Here is a 20,373-nt window from a genome sequence, read left to right as displayed (position 1 = left end):
ATTTAATGTCCAGTGGACAGAATGGAGTGGTGTTCCGCTGTGGTGAGCGGTGGTGATGGTGAGGCTCGCAGCAGAGCCCTGTCAGCAAGCCGTGTAGGCTGGGGTTGGAGGGCCACTTGAGGATGGGGGAGCGTCACTCTGGCCTAGATTTACACACTCGCTGCCCTTCGTCAGACGGCACATTAGAATTTACCGGGGCGTCAATGTGAGCCTTGTCAAGCCAATGAAACATTTCTGAACATTTAGGATCTCACTCTTTTTAGCAACATTTATTATTTGTTTACTTTCAGCTGACAGACGTTGCATATTGAATGCATAAGGTGCAGTTGTTATCATGTCGACGAACGCGTGGAAACATGATGGGATTACACGACTGAGTTTGCCGTGTCGACAGTGAAACGCTCTTGCAGTGGTGCAGGAGGGGGCTTGTGTAGGCACTGGCTGCATTTTCAGAAAGCAGAATAGTGAGCTGGATTAAGAGGTCAGACCCAACATTTCCTCTGCATATCCTAAACACAGTATTAACCATGTCTTGTGCTAAAAGCTCACCGCCTGTTCGTAAGCTAAACTAGTGCACCCGAGTATTATTTGTTAATTTTTATTATTTTTCAATGTCCAGGCATCTAAATTTAGTGTTTGTGGTTTTAATTGTAATTGGGCCACTTGTTTATTATTCTGACAAATTTGCACGATGTTTTTGGAAAAAGCCCCTCTTGATTTACAGGAAATTGTTCATCGGGAAACGTGAGTCACATGAGCGGTGCCCTGCGTCGCATCGCGCCTTGAGAAAAAAACACAAAATGCGCTTTAAAAGCCACAGTAGTTCCCAGCCTGCGCTGCTAACCCCACGCTGCTCGCTCACGACCACCGCCTTTTCCCTACTTTGCCCATGCTCATTTTCCGCCATTGGAGTTGGCTGCTCAAAGCCCCTTGAGCCACGTCTCTTAGCGTCGCTTCTGTGTGGGTGCGTGCGCGTTGGGGCGGGGGGGGGGGGTGTCCGATCAGCGCGTCAGGGTGGTGCGCATCACCGCTCGCTCGCTCGCTCGCTCGCTTTCATCCTCCTACACCACAGGCGGAGGGCGGGGGGGGGAGAACGGTGTCGGGCGATGCACGAGCAAGCAAGCTGGCGCCTGAAATAAATTAATTTATCCGGGCAGAATCACGCGGCTTCAGAAACTGTGCCGCCGCTCCACTCCGCGAAGCCGTTGAACCTCTATCGGAGAATAGAGGCTGCTGAGGCGAGGCGTCGGTTATTCATCGCGGTTGCGACGGGACCTTCGGCCCAAGTGGGATGGGCTCGTTGGACACTCCGGCCGGCTGACCACCTGTGCGTGCCCTAATCGCCTTTTGTCAGCGAAACAGAGATGTGTCACTCGCGAGCCAGAGACGGCATTTAACGAGCCAGAGTCGGAGGTCGCGAGCCAGGGCAAGCGTTTGACGAGCCGGCGTTGCCTTGGGGAGGCAATGCCGTTACGGGGGCTCGGCCCGGGCAGCGGTGGTGACGGTGGCGGTGGTGGTGCTCGGCCAATGCCCGCGAGTTGCTGCTGGCGCACGGCCCCACGCAGCGAGCCGGGATCGCAGCAGGAGCTGCTGGTGGCGGCGCTGGGCGGGCGCCCCGGTGCCGATGGTGGCAGAGGCGGCGGCGGCGGCGGCAAGCGGAGAGGAGCCGCCCCCTCCATCTGGCAGCCCCTGAAACTGTTGGCCTATTCGCAGCTGTCGGCGCTGGTGCGGCGCGCCACCCTCAAGGACGGCGAGCACACGGCCAAGTACGAGAAGGCGCACAACTTCAAGGTAGGGAGAGACTCGGAGACGCTCGCACCCAACGCGCCAATCCTCCGCCGGCCAACTCATTTCTGCGTGTGTTTCTGCGTGTGCGTGCGTGTGTGCATGCGTGCGTGCGACCTTAAACAATTAGTCATCCCTCTCTCCACTGACAGCACTTGCTCCTACAGCCCATAAGGGGATATGTAGAATATTTGGGTTTTCTAAATGTGTGTGTGAAGGGCTTAATTTCTCACTTGATATATTCTGGATCTCTGGTAGACTGGAGTAGGCACGTGACTAGTAGCTACGGGCATTGTGGATGTGGTGTGCCGGTCGCAGATATATTTTCCAGGTCTCCAAACCTGGACAGAGGCGGCTGAAATTGAGCCCTGAGTGTGTATGTGTATGTGTGTGCGCGTATATTTGTTCCGACATGCAATGCTGTCTTTGCAACCATTATCCTTTGCAGATGATTGTTCGTGCGATCCTGCACATTGCAATCCTCCCGTTATTGAATCCTTCATTTATCCCTTTTTAAAAAAAGATGTGACACCGTGCTTGCGTGTCGCTCTTCAAAGCGCGATCCCTTCCTCAAGCCGTCCGTTCAATCCACGAACAGGATTAGCGTACGGGGTGATCAGAACTGCCCACCGCCTCGCCCACCGAGCCCGCAGCCCCCAGCTTTACCGTGCTGCGTCGGGACACCGCGCTCGTCGCTGCGGAGCTGGCATCAGCTCGTGCCGGCAGCCCGCCCCGAGTCCTCTCACGCTCTGCGAGAAACCGCTGCCATCTTCCAGACTCTGCTATGGGCTTTCATGTCTTGCTGGATAATTTCCCTGGTCTCCGGTCGACCGGAGTAGGTGGTATGTAAATGAAACGATGGCTAAAGCTATTTTTATTTATTTAACCAGGTAAGGCCCACTGAAATATGTAGCTCCTTTTCAGAAGCGGCCCCGGGCACAAATGATAGCTCAACGAAGTGGCTCATCATCACGCGGAAATGTGTAGCAGCCAAATACTCTAAACGCACGTGCCTAAATGTGGAGGGAAACGTTCGCAGGACCTGGAGAAAAATCCACGCGACCACGAGGGAGAACACGCAAACTCCAAATATGGAGCAGGTGTCAGGGTTGGGATCGAACCCACAACCTCCTGCATACCAGGCGAGGTAGTTAACACCTCGCCACCGTGGCACCTATGACTAATGGCCGGAGCCATAGCAAGAGCTACACGGGATGTGGTGTGCCGGGTAACGGAAATATTTTCCGGGCCGCTGACCCAGACAGATCGAGATCACTGTGAGAGCCACCACTTCTGCCGCCGCCTCTACAGCTGCCCTCCCCATTAACCCGCGGATCCCGTTGGCGGTCCACGATGGTTCGTATTCTAATGCTGCGGTAAATGTTACACTCTGATGTTTAATTCCACGTGTCTCTTGCCGTTACTTTGTGCATTTTTCAGCTGCTTTTATGTTTTCAAAAAAATCGCCACCACATGTGCGTGCGTGCGTGCGCGCGCGCGAGTGTTACCACATTAACAGCAGCGGTCTGCCGCTGGAACAAATTTCCTTTCACCCTGTTGTTCGGGGAAAAAAATGCACTTGTTATAAAATCACAGCCACATGGCTTCTCAATTTGCGCACGCGGTCTTTGCATTGCTAAAATTAAACATTCTCCACTTGTGCCCGTCACCCTCGTACAAAATCACCCTTTCGCTCCAAAGTGAGCCAGCCAGCCGGCCAATGGCAGGACTCTCGTCACCGGAGACCAGTGCCGCTCGGGCACGTGAAGGGGGCTCGTGTGTGTTGATGCAAGCACGGTGCACAGCCGTCGGGGGGGGGGGGGGCGCGAGGGGGGGGACGGTGTATGTGAGTCACGCCAGTCGCCTTCCATCCGGCCCACTTTCGCTGCTTCCTGCTTCCCAGAACCCATTGTGAGTTAGGTCTCGAGCTTAGGTCAATGTCACGGGCTGCGTGCATGCGTGGGTGGGTGGAGGGGGTGGGGTGAGGGGGGGGGTGCAGCACCTCCAGCGTTTGCTCTGTGGCCGTGACCACGGCTCGGCCCGTGCGGCTCATTCTCAGCTGCCTCTCCTCTGTGCCTCGTCCGGTCCCTGTTTATCGCACGCGATGCTGGGACCGCACGTAGCACCGCACGTTTGCTCTACGCTTGATTCCCGGCGAGACGAACAATACTACTCCTCCATAATTATGCTCTATAATAATAATAAAAAGCTTTCCACTTCGGAAATCCCCCTCCGTGTGTTCTCGCGTCACCGATGCCAACTTGCGTCCCGCTCCGCTTGTCGCAATTTGGCACACGCATTGGGGCGAAGTTTCGTTTTCTTCAGGGTACAGTCGCAGTGTTGTATTGAGCGGTACGGTTGGCTACGTACGGTGCGAAAGAAGAAGAAGTTCAGTCGTGACACCATGTCTGGAAGTACACCGAGAGATGGGAACGGGAGCGATTGGATCGGAGAGCAAGTACATGTTAGAGACATCACATTGACCATCAAGAAAAATTGGTGGGCTTGGGCAGGACGCGCCGATGCAAGGAATGAGGGCCAGTGATGAAGACTGACGAGATGGAGGAGAGGACACGCCAATCGGATGACCACGCTGGAGATGGAATGATGAGATCAGCTCACGTGCAGGAGTTCCGATGGATTTGTCCATCTTGGGGATGCAACAAATTGCATGAAGGCCTTTTATCCGGCAGTGGATAAATCACGGCTTGTGATGATTTTAAGCATTTGATTGCGTTTTTAGTCGAGTACATGTTAAAACTACTTGTGGACAGATACACCTTTTTTGCCAGATTTTTCATACAAGCATCGTTTAGAGAATTTGGCTGCTATAAATTTATGCGCGATGAAACCACTTAGTTGGGCTATCATTTATGGCCCAGGTCGCTTCTGGAAAACAGCTGTACAGCTCAGTGGAGCCTGACCTGGTAAAACTATTTTTTTTATTGTTTTATTAATGTGGATTGGGTGCTTACCAGCTCAGTGTGCCTTCTTCTTGGAATACATTCTAGGTTTATGATCTTAAATAAGTGCTGAAAGCTGCATCTGCTCCAACATGAAGCCACGGTGAAACGAGCATCGACCTGAGGACATCTTGTTCCTGTCCATTCATCAAAGAGCCACGGGCACTTGGAATTCAGACGATGCCATCTGGCACTGCTTTACATCTTCCTACCTACACGACGCCAAAGGGCACGGTGGGAGTGAGGAGTTTTGCGAAGGGGGAGAGAGGGAGAGAGATGGAGAGAGGGAGGGGGAGAGAGAGAGAGAGTGCGGCCAGGAGTTTTACAATGTAGGCAGAGATGGCGCACGAGGGAGGCCGGCTGAGAATACCAACACTCAGGACGATAATGGCACAATCGGCTGATAGTTTAACACATGAGCCGTTTGCACTGCAATACAGAGATGGTGATTATGATGCGGCTGGCAAAGAGAGTGTGCGGTGGGGGGAGGGTGAGAGGCTCGAGGGCAGATGGGTCCGCAAGAGCAGCTGTATGGAGATGAGCTGAATGCGCCCAGCCAAGCAAACGGAGGGCTCATATCAAGCCTGCCCAGAGCCGTTCACACGTGACCAGGAGGCATGAATCGAGGCTTCTGTTTGTCTCTCGGTGGCGTCTCTGGAGCCGCGTGCCCTCTTTGTCTCCTTTATCCGATTGCGTAATCGCCTATTCGTAGGAATCGATGCGTGCTGCCCGGATTCCCCCCCCCCGCCACCTCCTGCGTTTCGTTTTTTTACAAAGGGAACGCCCCAGGCGTCTCCCGTTGTTACCTGAGCAGAACGTGTTCCAAATTCACCGATGCGGACGGTTGAGAGCGGCAGAGTCTCCTTCTTGATTCTCACGGTTTTTTTAATTCGCGAAATCTTAACCCACGTTGTTGGCAGATGCGTGCTATTTTTTATCACGTATTTTGTCATCTATAAATGCTTTCAATTCCCAACAAACGCTAACTTGCAAAGAAGCTTGCACCACCACCCTTCAAGCCTTATAACCTTAGTAGTACAGAGAATAATTTTTTACCTTTTAAGTGTAAAATCAGAGATTCGTTGTTATTTACCCAATTGCAAACCTCTTAACGAAACGGCACATAACGGTACAGTCAGTCTCTCCAGGCGCTCAAATAAGCATTGCGCAATGCATCGTATTTTCTAAGAAGTTCGCAGCCAGTGTTGGAAATTCCACATTCTTATGGTGGAGGCCAGTTCCTTCACAGAACAACGGCATTGTCCAGCGTGTGTTGCGTGTAACATTCTCCCAGAACTGCGCACGGGGTAGATGCAGTGGTGCGAGAACCATGTTCGCATGTACGTGCGTTGAACTTCTCTCGCACAGTACGTAGCCTACCGTGTGCTCATCGGAGGTGCGGACTTGGGGCGCTCGAACTGAAACGGTGGGAATTTCCCGATGCTGCGACGACCGCGATTCATGACGGCGACGCGTGATGAAGATGCTGCTGCTGCTGTAATTTCGCTCCCTTATTGTTGGACAAACTACCCTTAGTGGGGGACGGGGGACGGGTGGTGAGGGGCTGGCTCTGGCTCCTTGACGGGCACAGCGCCAACTCGTGCACCGCACAGTCGCGCGTCAGGAAAAGAGCCGAAGATGAGGCCGACTGTCGTTGGCTCCATCATGCGAGATGCGCCCTAGATGTTCTCGTCGTTTTTATTTCATCAAGGACAATTATCTGGATAGTTTGCATCCTCGCTTTCCCCAGCGAAATGTACACGGGGTTCTTTGTTCCTCGGTAGTAACCTCTTCTTCCATTGAAGCTCTGTCGTCCCGACAGGTCTGTTCCTTTCTCCTGAAGAAGGCCACTTGTGTTGTGGCCGAAACGTCGTGAGAATTTTATTGTGTTATTTTATTAATTTATTATTTTATTCTCATTCTACGTGACTTTACCGAAAGAACCAAAGAAGAGGTCAGAAGTTTGTTTCCCCGAGTAGAGGTAATTGAAGCCCTCTGCCAAGGGCTTCAAAAATATGCCCTTTTGGTGGCCAGTTGGCTTCCTAAAGAGAGAGAGATACACACAGCTAAGTGGGCTTTAAGCCTCGAGCTCGTCTTGAGTAAATGTTACGAAGAGCTTCTCTGCGGTTCTCTCCACTGAAGAGCGACTTTACCCCCCCCCCCCCCCCAGTGCGTCGTCGCGGCCGCGGCGATGTCTGACGACTGTTCTCCCTCCCTCAAGGTGCACACGTTCCGGGGCCCCCACTGGTGTGAATACTGCGCAAACTTCATGTGGGGCCTCATCGCGCAGGGAGTCAAATGTGCAGGTGCGTCGTCGTCGTCGTCCCGCCCTATCCCGTCAGTGCCGCGGGCAGCGCACGTTTCTGTCGTAGTTGCACGTGGAGGTCAACGGCTGGGCATGGCGTCTGCAGGGGGCCGTGTGGCTGCTGTTCTGGTACCGCTCCCTTGCTTGTCCTTCCGGAGTGGAACGTGTGTTTTGTCGGTGTGGAGGGACAGTCGTGTGTGTGTGTGTGTCTGTTGGGGAGCGAGCGGTAGTTTGGTAGCGAGTTAGCGCTGCGCTGCGCTACGAACCCGGCGACCCGAGTTCGATTCCCGCTCACGGCCAACATCGGTGACGAATATTTGAACTCGCCCTGGGCCTCAAATGATTACCTAGTGCGACAAAGGCGGCCGGGCTTGGTGCTGGACACCGACCCCCTTGTGTGCCGTGCCGACCTTCATAGGTGCTCGCTAACAGCACTTACCCCAACGGTCTGTTACAGGCTATACAGGAGGAGAGAGAGGGGGCCTTTGTCTCTATCTTTGCTGCGATTCAGTGTCATGAGCACAATCGTGGGCCACTCCCTGCTCTCCTCGCCCATGCTTCTCAATTAATCCGTAATTGTTTATTTTTACGGAATAATTTCTACTGAATGAAAGTTGCACGGAATGAGTCGGTAGATTTGGTCGAGTGTTAATGTCTTTGGGCTGCCTCGCTGACCGAGTTTTGTTGTTTTCCGGCGGGCCTTGCGCGGCACAGCGTCTGTGGCCTAGTTTTGGAAACGAGGTCACGGTCTGCGTGGCGGGCGGGTGGGCTGGCATAGCTCGAGGTGTGCTGCATTATGTAAGTGGAGGTGTGCTGCATTATGTAAGTGGAGGTGTGCTGCATTGTGTAAGTGGAGGTGTGCTGCATTGTGTAAGTGGAGGTGTGCTGCATTATGTAAGTGGAGGTGTGCTGCATTATGTAAGTGAAGGTGTGTTGCATTGTGTAGGTGAAGGTGTGCTGCATTATGTAAGTGGAGGTGTGCTGCATTATGTAAGTGGAGGTGTGCTGCATTATGTAAGTGGAGGTGTGCTGCATTATGTAAGTGGAGGTGTGCTGCATTATGTAAGTGGAGGTGTGCTGCATTGTGTAAGTGGAGGTGTGCTGCATTGTGTAAGTGGAGGTGTGCTACATTATGTAAGTGGAGGTGTGCTGCATTGTGTAAGTGGAGGTGTGCTGCATTGTGTAAGTGGAGGTGTGCTGCATTATGTAAGTGAAGGTGTGTTGCATTGTGTAGGTGAAGGTGTGCTGCATTATGTAAGTGGAGGTGTGCTGCATTATGTAAGTGGAGGTGTGCTGCATTATGTAAGTGGAGGTGTGCTGCATTATGTAAGTGGAGGTGTGCTGCATTGTGTAAGTGGAGGTGTGCTGCATTATGTAGGTGGAGGTGTGCTGCATTATGTAAGTGGAGGTGTGCTGCATTGTGTAAGTGGAGGTGTGCTGCATTGTGTAAGTGGAGGTGTGCTGCATTGTGTAAGTGGAGGTGTGCTGCATTGTGTAAGTGGAGGTGTGTTGCATTATGTAAGTGGAGGTGTGCTGCATTATGTAAGTGGAGGTGTGCTGCATTATGTAAGTGGAGGTGTGCTGCATTATGTAAGTGGAGGTGTGCTGCATTGTGTAAGTGGAGGTGTGCTGCATTGTGTAAGTGGAGGTGTGCTGCATTATGTAAGTGAAGGTGCGTTGCATTGTGTAGGTGAAGGTGTGCTGCATTATGTAAGTGGAGGTGTGCTGCATTATGTAAGTGGAGGTGTGCTGCATTATGTAAGTGGAGGTGTGCTGCATTATGTAAGTGGAGGTGTGCTGCATTATGTAAGTGGAGGTGTGCTGCATTGTGTAAGTGGAGGTGTGCTGCATTGTGTAAGTGGAGGTGTGCTGCGTTATGTAAGTGGAGGTGTGCTGCATTGTGTAAGTGGAGGTGTGCTGCATTGTGTAAGTGGAGGTGTGCTGCATTATGTAAGTGAAGGTGTGTTGCATTGTGTAGGTGAAGGTGTGCTGCATTATGTAAGTGGAGGTGTGCTGCATTATGTAAGTGGAGGTGTGCTGCATTATGTAAGTGGAGGTGTGCTGCATTATGTAAGTGGAGGTGTGCTGCATTGTGTAAGTGGAGGTGTGCTGCATTATGTAGGTGGAGGTGTGCTGCATTATGTAAGTGGAGGTGTGCTGCATTGTGTAAGTGGAGGTGTGCTGCATTGTGTAAGTGGAGGTGTGCTGCATTGTGTAAGTGGAGGTGTGCTGCATTGTGTAAGTGGAGGTGTGTTGCATTATGTAAGTGGAGGTGTGCTGCATTATGTAAGTGGAGGTGTGCTGCATTATGTAAGTGGAGGTGTGCTGCATTATGTAAGTGGAGGTGTGCTGCATTGTGTAAGGGGAGGTGTGCTGGATTATGTAGGTGGAGGTGTGCTGCATTGTGTAAGTGGAGGTGTGCTGCATTATGTAAGTGGAGGTGTGCTGCATTATGTAAGTGGAGGTGTGCTGCATTATGTAAGTGGAGGTGTGCTGCATTATGTAGGAGGAGGTGTGCTGCATTATGTAAGTGGAGGTGTGCTGCATTATGTAAGTGGAGGTGTGCTGCATCATGTAAGTGGAGGTGTGTTGCATCATGTAAGTGGAGGTGTGTTGCATTATGTAAGTGGAGGTGTGCTGCATTATGTAAGTGGAGGTGTGCTGCATTATGTAGGAGGTGTGCTGCATTATGTAAGTGGAGGTGTGCTGCATTGTGTAGGAGGAGGTGTGCTGCATTATGTAAGTGGAGGTGTGCTGCATTATGTAAGTGGAGGTGTGCTGCATTATGTAAGTGGAGGTGTGCTGCATTGTGTAAGTGGAGGTGTGCTGCATTATGTAAGTGGAGGTGTGCTGCATTATGTAAGTGGAGGTGTGCTGCATTGTGTAAGTGGAGGTGTGCTGCATTATGTAGGAGGAGGTGTGCTGCATTATGTAAGTGGAGGTGTGCTGCATTATGTAAGTGGAGGTGTGCTGCATTATGTAAGTGGAGGTGTGCTGCATTGTGTAAGTGGAGGTGTGCTGCATTATGTAAGTGGAGGTGTGCTGCATTGTGTAGGTGGAGGTGTGCTGCATTATGTAGGAGGAGGTGTGCTGCATTATGTAAGTGGAGGTGTGCTGCATTATGTAAGTGGAGGTGTGCTGCATTATGTAAGTGGAGATGTGCTGCATTGTGTAAGTGGAGGTGTGCTGCATTATGTAAGTGGAGGTGTGCTGCATTGTGTAGGTGGAGGTGTGCTGCATTATGTAGGTGGAGGTGTGCTGCATTGTGTAAGTGGAGGTGTGCTGCATTATGTAAGTGAAGGTGTGCCTCATTGTTTAAGTGGAGGTGTGCTGCATTATGTAAGTGGAGCGCCTCCTGGGACCGCGCGGCTGCAACGGCGGTGCCGGTTGCGCTATTTGAACGTCATCCCTAGATTGAACGCTCATTTGATTTGGAGCAATCTTTGGAATAACATAATCAACCAGGTGTGGTGTTGACTGTTATGTTAGCCGATTATCCGTATTTTATTGCATTATATTTCTAAGTTTACTAGATTTGTTTTCGCTTTCATCTGTACCTGATGATGATTGCTTGTGTTGCAATCGAAACGTCGTATGCTATTCTTTTTTTATTTATCCTTTCTACGTGACTTTACCGAGTGAACCAAAGAGTGAACACTCATTTGTTTAGAACTGCCGTTTAGTGTTTAGTTTGTTGTTCCCCCCCCCCCCCCACCATCACCTCCGATGAGCGAGGTTGGCTACGTACAGCGCGGAAGAAGTTCAACGTGCACACGTACATACGTACGTGCATCGCTCCACAAGCCACGTAGCTTTGCGGAATCGGCCGCTATCCTCTTATCTCGCGGTTTGTGAGCAGATGAAAGAATCGGAGCTTCTGAGAGAGAGAGAGAGAAAAAAACTAAATCATAATAATTTCATTGCGATGTCTGAACGACCCCCCCCCCCTCCCGTTTACTCTGTGAGAGCTCAGCTCATTATCAGAGATGGTTGCGGTAAAAGATAAAAAAATGTCACCACGCAAGCCCCAGGTGGTCTGCTCTGCCGAGACGGCTCAGCCGTACAACAGTGCACGCATCTCGTGGGTGACTGCCTGGCCACTCTTAGCAGTGGAGCCATGATAGTTGTTGCAAAGCGACAGAAGGCGACGGACCGTCTGGACCCCGCTCCTGGCGGTCGACAGGCACCGGGTGAAAAGGCTGAGAAAGGCCTCGGCAATCGGGAGAGAGTGTTTATCATGGGACCTCCTTTGCCGGTACCAAAATATGAGAATAGGTTGTCCCCCTTTTTCTGGCAACAAAACAGTTTGTGTTAAGATGTTATGACACCAAACTGAAACCTTTTACAAGGAATAATGTCTGCATTAACCACAATATACTTATTCTTGGTTCTTTCGGTAAAGTCACGTAGAAGGGAAACAATAAAATAATAAAAATATTAAAACAATATAATTCTCACGACGTTTCGACTGCAACACAAGCAATCATCAGGTGTGAAAACCACAGCAAGAAAATTTGAAAACAAACCACCGCCACTTTTTTCAAATTTTCTTGCTGTGGTTTTCACACCTGATGATGATTGCTTGTGTTGCAGTCGAAACGTCGTGAGAATTTTATTGTTTTATATTTTTATTATTTGATTGTTTCCCTTCTACGTGACTTTACGGAAAGAACCAAAAATATGAATCCCTGCAGTCACGAAAGCTTTAAATCACAAAATACTTGTGGTCAGAATGCAAACAAAAAACATACTTTGATAATGTATGCATTGTCTTTGAAACTGATTGGCCCACACCAGAGACAGCTTTCTTTTGAGCCTCATCTCAAAACGGTGTTAGACCAATCAGTTTCAAAGACAATACATATATTGTCAGAGTATTTTTTTGTTTGCATTCTGACCACAAGCATTGTGGTTAATGCAGACATGATTCCTTGTAAAAGGTTTCAGTTTGGTGTTTTAACATCTTAACACCTGTTCTGTTGCCAGAAAAAAGGGGAAAACCTCTTCTCGAGATAGTATTTAGTTTAAGAGAGGATGGAAATCAAAGGGATAGCAACTTGTATCTGGCTTTCTTCCATTAGTTTGAAGATTAATCGTTCAAAAAAATTAACGACCTTCAAGTTATATTATCGAACCTGAGTGATGTCCCATATTTTTTAATACGATGGCGTAGCGACATAATTGGAGCGTTATGATGGAGCGCTTTATGGTAACTTTAAAGTCTTTATATTTATGAACTTCCGAGCGCATGTCAGACGGCCTGAAACACACAGCCTGAGGGTGTGTCTACTGGATAAGAGCAATTTGAGTTTGGATTGCATCTGCCTTCGATGCTCTGTATCCCTTTCATGTGGATGATGGTATCTCGATGGTGAAGCAATGTGCGTTACGTACTGCTGCCACTGCCGTTTGTTCACGTACGTCATCGGAATGAGAAAGGGTTCAGTTTTTATTCAGATTCCGGAAGCGGAAGAGAAAATGAAATAACTTTATCAGTACCGAGGCTCCCACAAGGCCACACGGGAGGGCGTGTGGCACAGTTTGGCGTCAGTTCTCCTCGGGTGCGGTCGTGTCGCTACAGTTCTCTGCGGTGAGTAATGACATCTTGAAATACGTCGCCGCTGCGCCTCTCTAAGTAAAATGAACGCCGAGCCTGCTCGCACGTTCCGAGATTCGGCGGTGACCGGGGCACCCACCCCACCTTACGGCTTGCACAGACGTCTCGGGACAGGGAATATTTAGCTCCCTGTGAAATGTCGACTCCAGGCCGCAGTCCGAACCGTGGCATCTGCTGGCTGCCCCTTTTCGTTCTCGTCAGCGGAAGGCGTGGTGACCGTAAGAAGCGGGCCGCTGAAACGCTTGGCCACGTTTGCGCAGGCACTCCCATTTTTTTTTTATGCGGCTGCCAAAAGGGGCAAGAACATCCTCCCCGGGGCTTGAGAGAATTTGCACGTTCTCCAGGCATAAAAAAAATAAATGGCGCTCATTAGTTCAGGTGGTGCTGCCGGGCGCAGGCTTTACACGGGAAATATGCAACCGGTAAAGATGTAACGTTGGGCCAACGTTGGGCCAACTGTTACGACCGAGTGCCAACTTTTGCCCATGTTTACTGGGCCCCCGATCCCAGGCCTTGTCGTTAAATGACGCGCACATACAGACAAAACTCTATGGTTCGTGCGTGCGTGTACCAAGGCGGCCTTGTGTGGTGCTGGCCACCCCCGCCCCTCGTGTCCCGTGCTGGCCTTCATAGGTGCTCGCTAGCAGCACTTGCCCCCGACTGTCTGTGGAGGCTCCACGGGGCGATCTTTGTCTTTGTGCGTGTGTGCAGACTGCGGCTTGAACGTGCACAAGCAGTGCTCCAAGGTGGTTCCCCACGACTGCGAGCCGGACCTGAAGCACGTGAAGAAGGTGTACAGCTGTGACCTCACGACGCTCGTCAAGGCTCACAACCGCAAGCGGCCCATGGTGGTGGACATGTGCATCAAGGAGATTGAGATGCGCGGTGAGCAGCCCTCTCAGGAGGGAGCACTCCACGCACGCCATCCATGCGGTCCACTTGTGTGAGGTTTGCGTTGAACTTCTTTCGCACACCGTACGTTGCCAGCTGTGCTAATCGGAGCTGTGTTGGGGTGGGGGGGCGGGGTCGCGTAAGGACAACAGACTAAACACAAAAAGCAGTTTTAAAGAAATTAGTTTTCAATCTAGATGAAGTGCAAAGCTCCAGTGGCTTCCTAATATTGGAAGTGTGTTTCACAGATGGCCGCAGCAGCGCATCTGGAAACGCGCGATGCAGTCGCCATCTTTGTTCGATGGATAGCCAAAAGCCTGTATATACGTGCGCTCCGTATATACACAACACGCACGCGCGCTGCGTGTATACACAACACGCACGCGCGCTGCGTGTATACACGGCACGCACGCGCGCTGTGTGTATACACGACACGCACGCGCGCTGCGTGTATACACGACACGCACACGCGCTCCGTGTATACACGACACGCACGTGCGCTCAGAATCACAGCGTGTGCGTAGAATGCGCTGTGATTCTCCATACACAGACGCACCACACGCACACAACACACACCATATATACACAATACACCACACACACACACCGCACACACAGCACACACACAGCACACACACCGCACACAGCACACACACAGCACACACCACACACCACAGACACAGCACACACACACCACACACACAGCACACACACACCACACACACAGCACACACCACACACACACCATACACACACTACACACACACACCAAACACACCACACACACAAGGGCCTCGCTGCCTCTCTCTGCTGTGCGGTCGTTATTTATCCATGACAAAGGTTTTTTTTTATTAGATTGTGTAAATATGAATGTGTCGTTAAACCCACCACCACCCGACACAGCCAATTAGTAAGGTTTGTCACGTAAAAAAAAAACATGCCAATCAGTTACTACTTCAGCACACCGGTGTGTTGTAGAGCAAACCCACAACGTTATGGTTAAAATTTAGTCGCGATAGCCGACGCGTCAAACCGCTACTTACCCATCGGTTTCTCTCGGGGGGGGGGGGGGGGGGGGGTTATTTTTCCCCTTTTCGTAAACTCTTGAGTGTTCAAGCCAGCGACGTAGAAACCTCTCCGTTGATTCGTTTTTTTTTTACGAGCAGCAGGGGCGCTCCTGAACTGCAGGTCAGCAGTGGGAGGCCACGCCGGCACAGGCAGAGGAGAGACCTCTGCACAAGTTGAGATGCGAGACTCGACATGTTTTTATTTTTTTGGAAGTGGAGCGCATGGGCCCATGTGCCTATTTTCAGTGAAACATGCAGTCGTTCCACAAACAATGCTTGATAATAACTCGGGTTGATGTGAGGCTGACGGGCACCGCGAACCTGCCACCACAGCCAGACCCGAACGAAAGATGAGCGACGTACCGCCCCTTGTCAATTCACCGCTGGATGAAGGCCTCCCCGCACGGCTTTCGGGCATGAAATTGGATCATACTTCGTCGTTTTTGGGCAGTGAAGGTTAATGAAATCGGGGGGGGGGGGGGGGGGGGGTTGGCCCAGACCAATCGAGATATCGCTCACCACCGATGTTAGGTCGCATTCACTCGGGTCGCCGGAGGTTCGTGGCGCAGTGCCGCTGCGAGTGCCACTGAGGCTCATTTGCGTTACATTGTCCTCCGGGCCTCCCCGTGGAGCCTGGGAAGCCAGTGTGTGTACGCGTGCGAGCGTGCCGTCTGCGTTTATTTCTTGTTTACGATCACAACAGCCTCCCTCCCGACATTGTGGCCTCATCGTTGCCTTCCCGTCCTCCCCTGTGTCTTCCCCCACATCCCGCCACCCCCCCCCCCACCCAAATTCCACCACCTGCATCCCTCGGTTGAGCTTAGGGCTGCGCTCCGAGGGCCTCTACAGGGTGTCTGGTTTCAGCGAGCACATCGAGGACGTCAAGATGGCGTTTGACAGAGGTAGGCGAGCATGGGCCGGCGCGGGTCGGAGGCTCCCATTTGGGGAGGGGGGCGCCCTCGCCCCGCTAAACTAAACTTTTATTTATTTATTTCACCAGGTAAGGCCCACTGCGCTGTGTAGCTCTTTTTTCAGAAGCGACCTCGCCACCACAAATGATAGACCCCAACGAAGTGGCCTCGGAATGCGGAAACTTACAGCAGCCAAATAATTTATCGCGGCCAAATAATCCGCACCTGCGAGTTGTGCGATGCCAGTGAAGTTCAACGTACATGCACGTAATCTCAACGCGTGTTTCTATAAAGTGGGAGGGGAAGAAAAAAAGGAGGACCCGGAGAAAAATCCACGTGACCACGAGGAGTGAGAGAGACGCGCAAACTTCAAATATACAGCAGGCATCAGGGTCGGAACTGAAACCCACGACCCTCCCGCGTGCCGGGCGAGGGAGACGCTGTCTCCTAGCCACCGCGGCGACCCAGTTCCTTCATCGCTCTCGAACGAGCGGTGCCACAGTCGGCACGACTGTGAATCTCTCAAACCCACGCCTCCAATTACACGCAGCACAGATGTTTCATCCCCAAGTGGCAAATTAAAGAGGTCCTAATGACTCGGTCGTTGTGGGCGATTAGCATAATTGAAGCGGCTGCTCATAACCAGATGAATACCTGGAAGGAATAACATCTCTACGCTTCCGCGGGCGTCCAAGGAATGCTAAATTTGCTGATGGTCTTTAGCGGAATGTTGTTGAATGTCAAAGCAAATTTGAATATTTCGAAACAAAGTCATTTATTATTGACTGCAATTTGGACCCCCTCTGAGCTTAGGCAGATGAGCTGTGCAATGCAACTTGTGTGAGATACGAATCCATCCAAGAAAATTTGATTAATCATCCCATGCCCCCGCCACCCCCCCATCACGATATTTAACTGACTACACCTTCGGGGGAAGTGTGTTGTCTGGTGAGAATAAAGGGGCATTCAATTCGATTGTACCGAACAAATGGGTTGTTGTGGTCGGGCTCATGGACTGGTGTTTTGTCGCTGCCTTCATTTTAGTGACGCATCCTGCCCTCTGCTGGTGGCAGAGGGCAGGATGTCCATGACACAGGTGTTTTTTTTGGGAGGTTTGATCGCGTAAATATATAAATGTGTCATTAAACCCGCCACCACCCGACACAGCCAATTAGTAAGGTTTGTCACGTAAACGGAACATGCCAATTCGTTACTAGTACAGCACACCGGTGTGTTGGAGAGCCAAGCCACTACATTTACAATCCGAGTACGACGTTTCGCCAGGAATTACAACTAGCTTCATCAGGCGACAGCCACGTAGGCTTTTGCGAAATCCTACTTGGTAGAATCTCAATACCAGGCAAAAGACTCCGTCTCCGATGGCTAAGGTTCTGTCGTTCTCAGAGGGCCACAGTTAGACGTGGGAAAATAAAGCGGTGAAAGTTACAGAGTTTTTTCCCCCTGAAACGACGGGGCTCTGCCTCTGGCACCACGATGCATTTACTTTTTTGGCAGAAAATAATATTTAGGATATCTACAGTTTTCCCTTGTGTTTGACATATTTGCGAACGAAACTCAAGCCAGTCCATACTTTCCTGTGAGTCTCGATGCAACTCAGTTGGGATTCCTAGAGCTCGCCAATGCTACTGCAGCTCAACACACACGTTCCGCCGCACGCAACGGTGGAAGGTGTGCATCTCCAGGGAAAAGAGGAGGCGTGTATGCACTAATAGCGGTCGTGTGGCGGTTAGCACGCCGTGCTAGGAACCCGGCAACCAGAGTTCGTTTCCCGCTCACAGCCAACATCAGTGACGATTATCTGAACTGGTCCTGGGCCTTGACTCAGCCTCAAATGAGTACCTGGTGCGTTGGTGTGTAAACATCGCCACTGGGGAGACAAAGGCGGCCGGGCGTGGTGTTGGCCATGCACACGCTCGTCCGCCGTGCCGGCCTTCATAGGTGCTCTCAACTAACACTTGCCCCAACAGCCTGTTAAGGCTACGCGGGGGATCTTTGTGTATGGAAAGGTCATGTTTGCGCTTGGCTGTGCACCTCGCTGTCCGCACAGATGGCGAGAAGGCCGACATCTCGGCCAATTCGTACGACGACATCAACATCATCACCGGGGCCCTCAAGCTCTACTTCCGAGACCTGCCAATCCCACTCATCACCTACGACGCCTACCCCAAGTTTATCGAAGCTTCAAGTGAGAGAGCTGTCACTTCTGTATTCTACTAGCTTCTTCTTCTGACCTCTTGCTCCATTTATTCCCGTCCTGGGCCATCTCTCCTTCCAATCCATTGCCCTTCGCATCGCTATTCGCCACTTGTGGGACCACCGGCCCTTCACATCACTGGCACATCAAACATGACCTGCCCGGGTGCATTTTTGGGTTTTACATTCATCCCTTCGCCTTGAAAATGGAAACGTTCTTGTTCCTCCAGCAGAACAGATTATTTAAAAAACATCAGTTGGGGCCAACTTTCTCCAAAACACTCCAAGTTGTCTCACACCTTGGAATATATTTGCGACCTGCCCCCTTACTGGACATCTGTAAAAAAAAAAAAAGAGTTTCAGAGCTCATCGGATTCCTCGAGTCTAAAATAAAGATTCTGATTCTGATGTATGAATTATTCCCTTTCAATAACAATCCGTGTCCGTCAGCACGATGTACCACCACGGTGTACGAATGGCATTCATTTCATTGGTTATTATTATTATCCAAGATAAGGCACTGTTTGTTTCGCCTCTGTGGCATGGCCGTGGGATATTTTCACCGCCGGCTCACCGACTCGGCAGCTGAGCCTTTACCCCGGGCCCACGTGAGAGCGGGGGTGGCCACCCGGACGACGGTGGCCGCTTGTACACACGCTTAGAAGCGGCCGTGGGTAAGTTGGTGGCGTGCGACGGTCTCTGAGAGATGGATGGCCCCTGTACTGCAGAGCTGATGGACGCAGACGAGCGGCTGGAGGGGATCCACGAGGCGCTGCGACTGCTGCCACCCGCTCACTACGAGAGTCTGCGCTACCTCATGGCACACCTCAAGCGGTTAGGCTCGCGCCGTGACACTTGCCGTGGCACTTGCTGCGAAGTTCAACGTGCATACGTACACGCATACATTCGAGCGGGTTAGTCTCGCACTGTGACACCTCGAGCGGCTGTTCGACGCCATCGCACTCTCCGTGCAGGTTTGACTGGCCGTGACGCTTCGACCCGTCGTTGCCCCTCTACAGCAGCACTTCGTCGGTGGACAGACGCCGCGTTGCTGCGTGCGAATGTCAGTTTGTACGCGTGCAACTCGGTGTTCTTAACGGTTTCCAGCTGAGGTCGAAGGCGTTCATGCATTATCTCTGGCCGCTTGCCTGGAGTACAAAAGTTGCGTCGCCATGATGGAAGCGCCCAATTTAAAACGCGGCCAAATTGATTAAGAGCGTTCCCCGACGCCTGGAGACACAAACCAGAGCAAGAGGGAGGGGACCATTAGCAAATACGCCGATGCACGTTTTGCCCTGATAGCTCCCCCCCCCCCGCCGGCTTCCGCACCGCTCATCGAATGCGAACGCGCGTTGGAAAGCGTCACACGGCACACGAGTGGCGCGTTATTGCCGTGCAGCGGCATTCTTACCCGAGATTGCGTTCGCGCTGGCTCGGCAAGGACGATGGGCGGCAATCTCGCAAAGGCACGCAGCCCCGCACACGCGCACACGCGCGCACGGCAGGATGCGAGCTGGGGACTGACGGTTGCCACCGCGTGTTTGTGCTCTTCGTTGGGGCGTGGCTTACCGCAGGGTGACACTTTACTCCAAGGAAAACCTGATGAGCGCCGAGAACCTGGCCATCGTCTTTGGACCCACGCTCATGCGGCCTCCGGAGCAGGACGTCCTCGCCACCCTCAACGACATCCGCTACCAGCGCCTCGTCATCGAGACGCTCATCAACAACGAGGAGATCCTCTTCTGAGACGCCCTTGCCCCACCTCGCGGTGGTGGCGGGGGGTGGAAGGGGTGGGGGGCGATGGCCGCCGCCTTCCTCCCATAGCAGCGCGGGTGCTTCAATTGTCTGGGGGCGGGGGAGGGCCCCCACTTCAAAAACACCGTCAGCCACTCGCTCCCTCTGCTCACCTGGCCACCCGACTCGGCGCACAGTGGAAATCTTGCCGACGTTCGGAGTGCGGCACACGGGCCCCGCCTCTCGGGAGAGGAGGCTCACTCCCGGACCATCGTTCCTCGCGCCCACCAACCGGCCACTTTGTCATTGCCGCCACTTTGGGCTCTGGGATCCAGCTGGGCTGGAGGAAGGAGGCAGAGGAGGCCACGGGGCTCCTCCAGCCGTGACTGCTCATTGTCACGCGGCATTGCGACGATGCGCAGGAGATAGTTATCTGGGCGGTGTCTCTTTAGGTTTCTCCCTGATTAATATTTTGTTGATATTTTGAGTAGAAAAAAGGGAACTGTTATACTTTGGATCCTGTAGCTTGTACGGTCGCAAGAGCAAATTTCTCGATAAATGTAACTTCACGCCACACTGTACAGCATTGGTTATAATGCCAGCTGTAATGTGAATCTAATTTTATGCACATGTGGGGAATTCAATGGTTTACAGTGCTGGGTATTTATTTTTGTGCCACCCTTTAATGAGATGGGTAATTCTTGAAAGCTCGAGAGCGAGTGATGTGCTTTCCCAGTGCGTCAGCATTGCCTTCAGAGCCTCAGCTAATGTTTTCGGGGCCAAACGTCAGCCAAGCGACTAAACGGCTTTTCTGAAATTTGTCTCTTAATTTGTTTCTGACGAAATGATTTTGTTCACACTATAGCTTTCGTTATTGTTTACATGC

At 51.7% G+C, this 20,373-nt stretch overlaps 1 protein-coding gene across 3 annotated transcripts in view; it reads left to right on the top strand.

Moving 5' to 3' along the window:
• CHN1 (chimerin 1) overlaps nucleotides 1–20,370 on the top strand; it is an 87,051-nt gene extending 66,681 nt beyond the window's left edge. For all 3 annotated transcript variants that reach the window (XM_032945667.2, XM_032945666.2, XM_032945668.2), the window contains 7 exons: nucleotides 1,714–1,791; nucleotides 6,970–7,054; nucleotides 13,382–13,555; nucleotides 15,453–15,530; nucleotides 17,608–17,745; nucleotides 18,482–18,587; nucleotides 19,328–20,370. In XM_032945667.2, coding sequence (XP_032801558.2) covers nucleotides 1,714–1,791; nucleotides 6,970–7,054; nucleotides 13,382–13,555; nucleotides 15,453–15,530; nucleotides 17,608–17,745; nucleotides 18,482–18,587; nucleotides 19,328–19,499 — 831 coding nt within the window. In that variant the 3' untranslated portion in view covers nucleotides 19,500–20,370. The remainder of the gene's footprint in view (nucleotides 1–1,713; nucleotides 1,792–6,969; nucleotides 7,055–13,381; nucleotides 13,556–15,452; nucleotides 15,531–17,607; nucleotides 17,746–18,481; nucleotides 18,588–19,327) is intronic.
• Nucleotides 20,371–20,373: the final 3 nt, after the last annotated feature.

The sequence above is a fragment of the Petromyzon marinus genome, chromosome 4 (assembly GCF_048934315.1).
Source record: "Petromyzon marinus isolate PM22_M1 ecotype Great Lakes invasive population chromosome 4, UKy_Petmar_22M1.pri1.0, whole genome shotgun sequence".
Taxonomy (NCBI): domain Eukaryota; kingdom Metazoa; phylum Chordata; class Hyperoartia; order Petromyzontiformes; family Petromyzontidae; genus Petromyzon; species Petromyzon marinus.
This window is presented reverse-complemented; position numbering and strand designations above follow the sequence as displayed.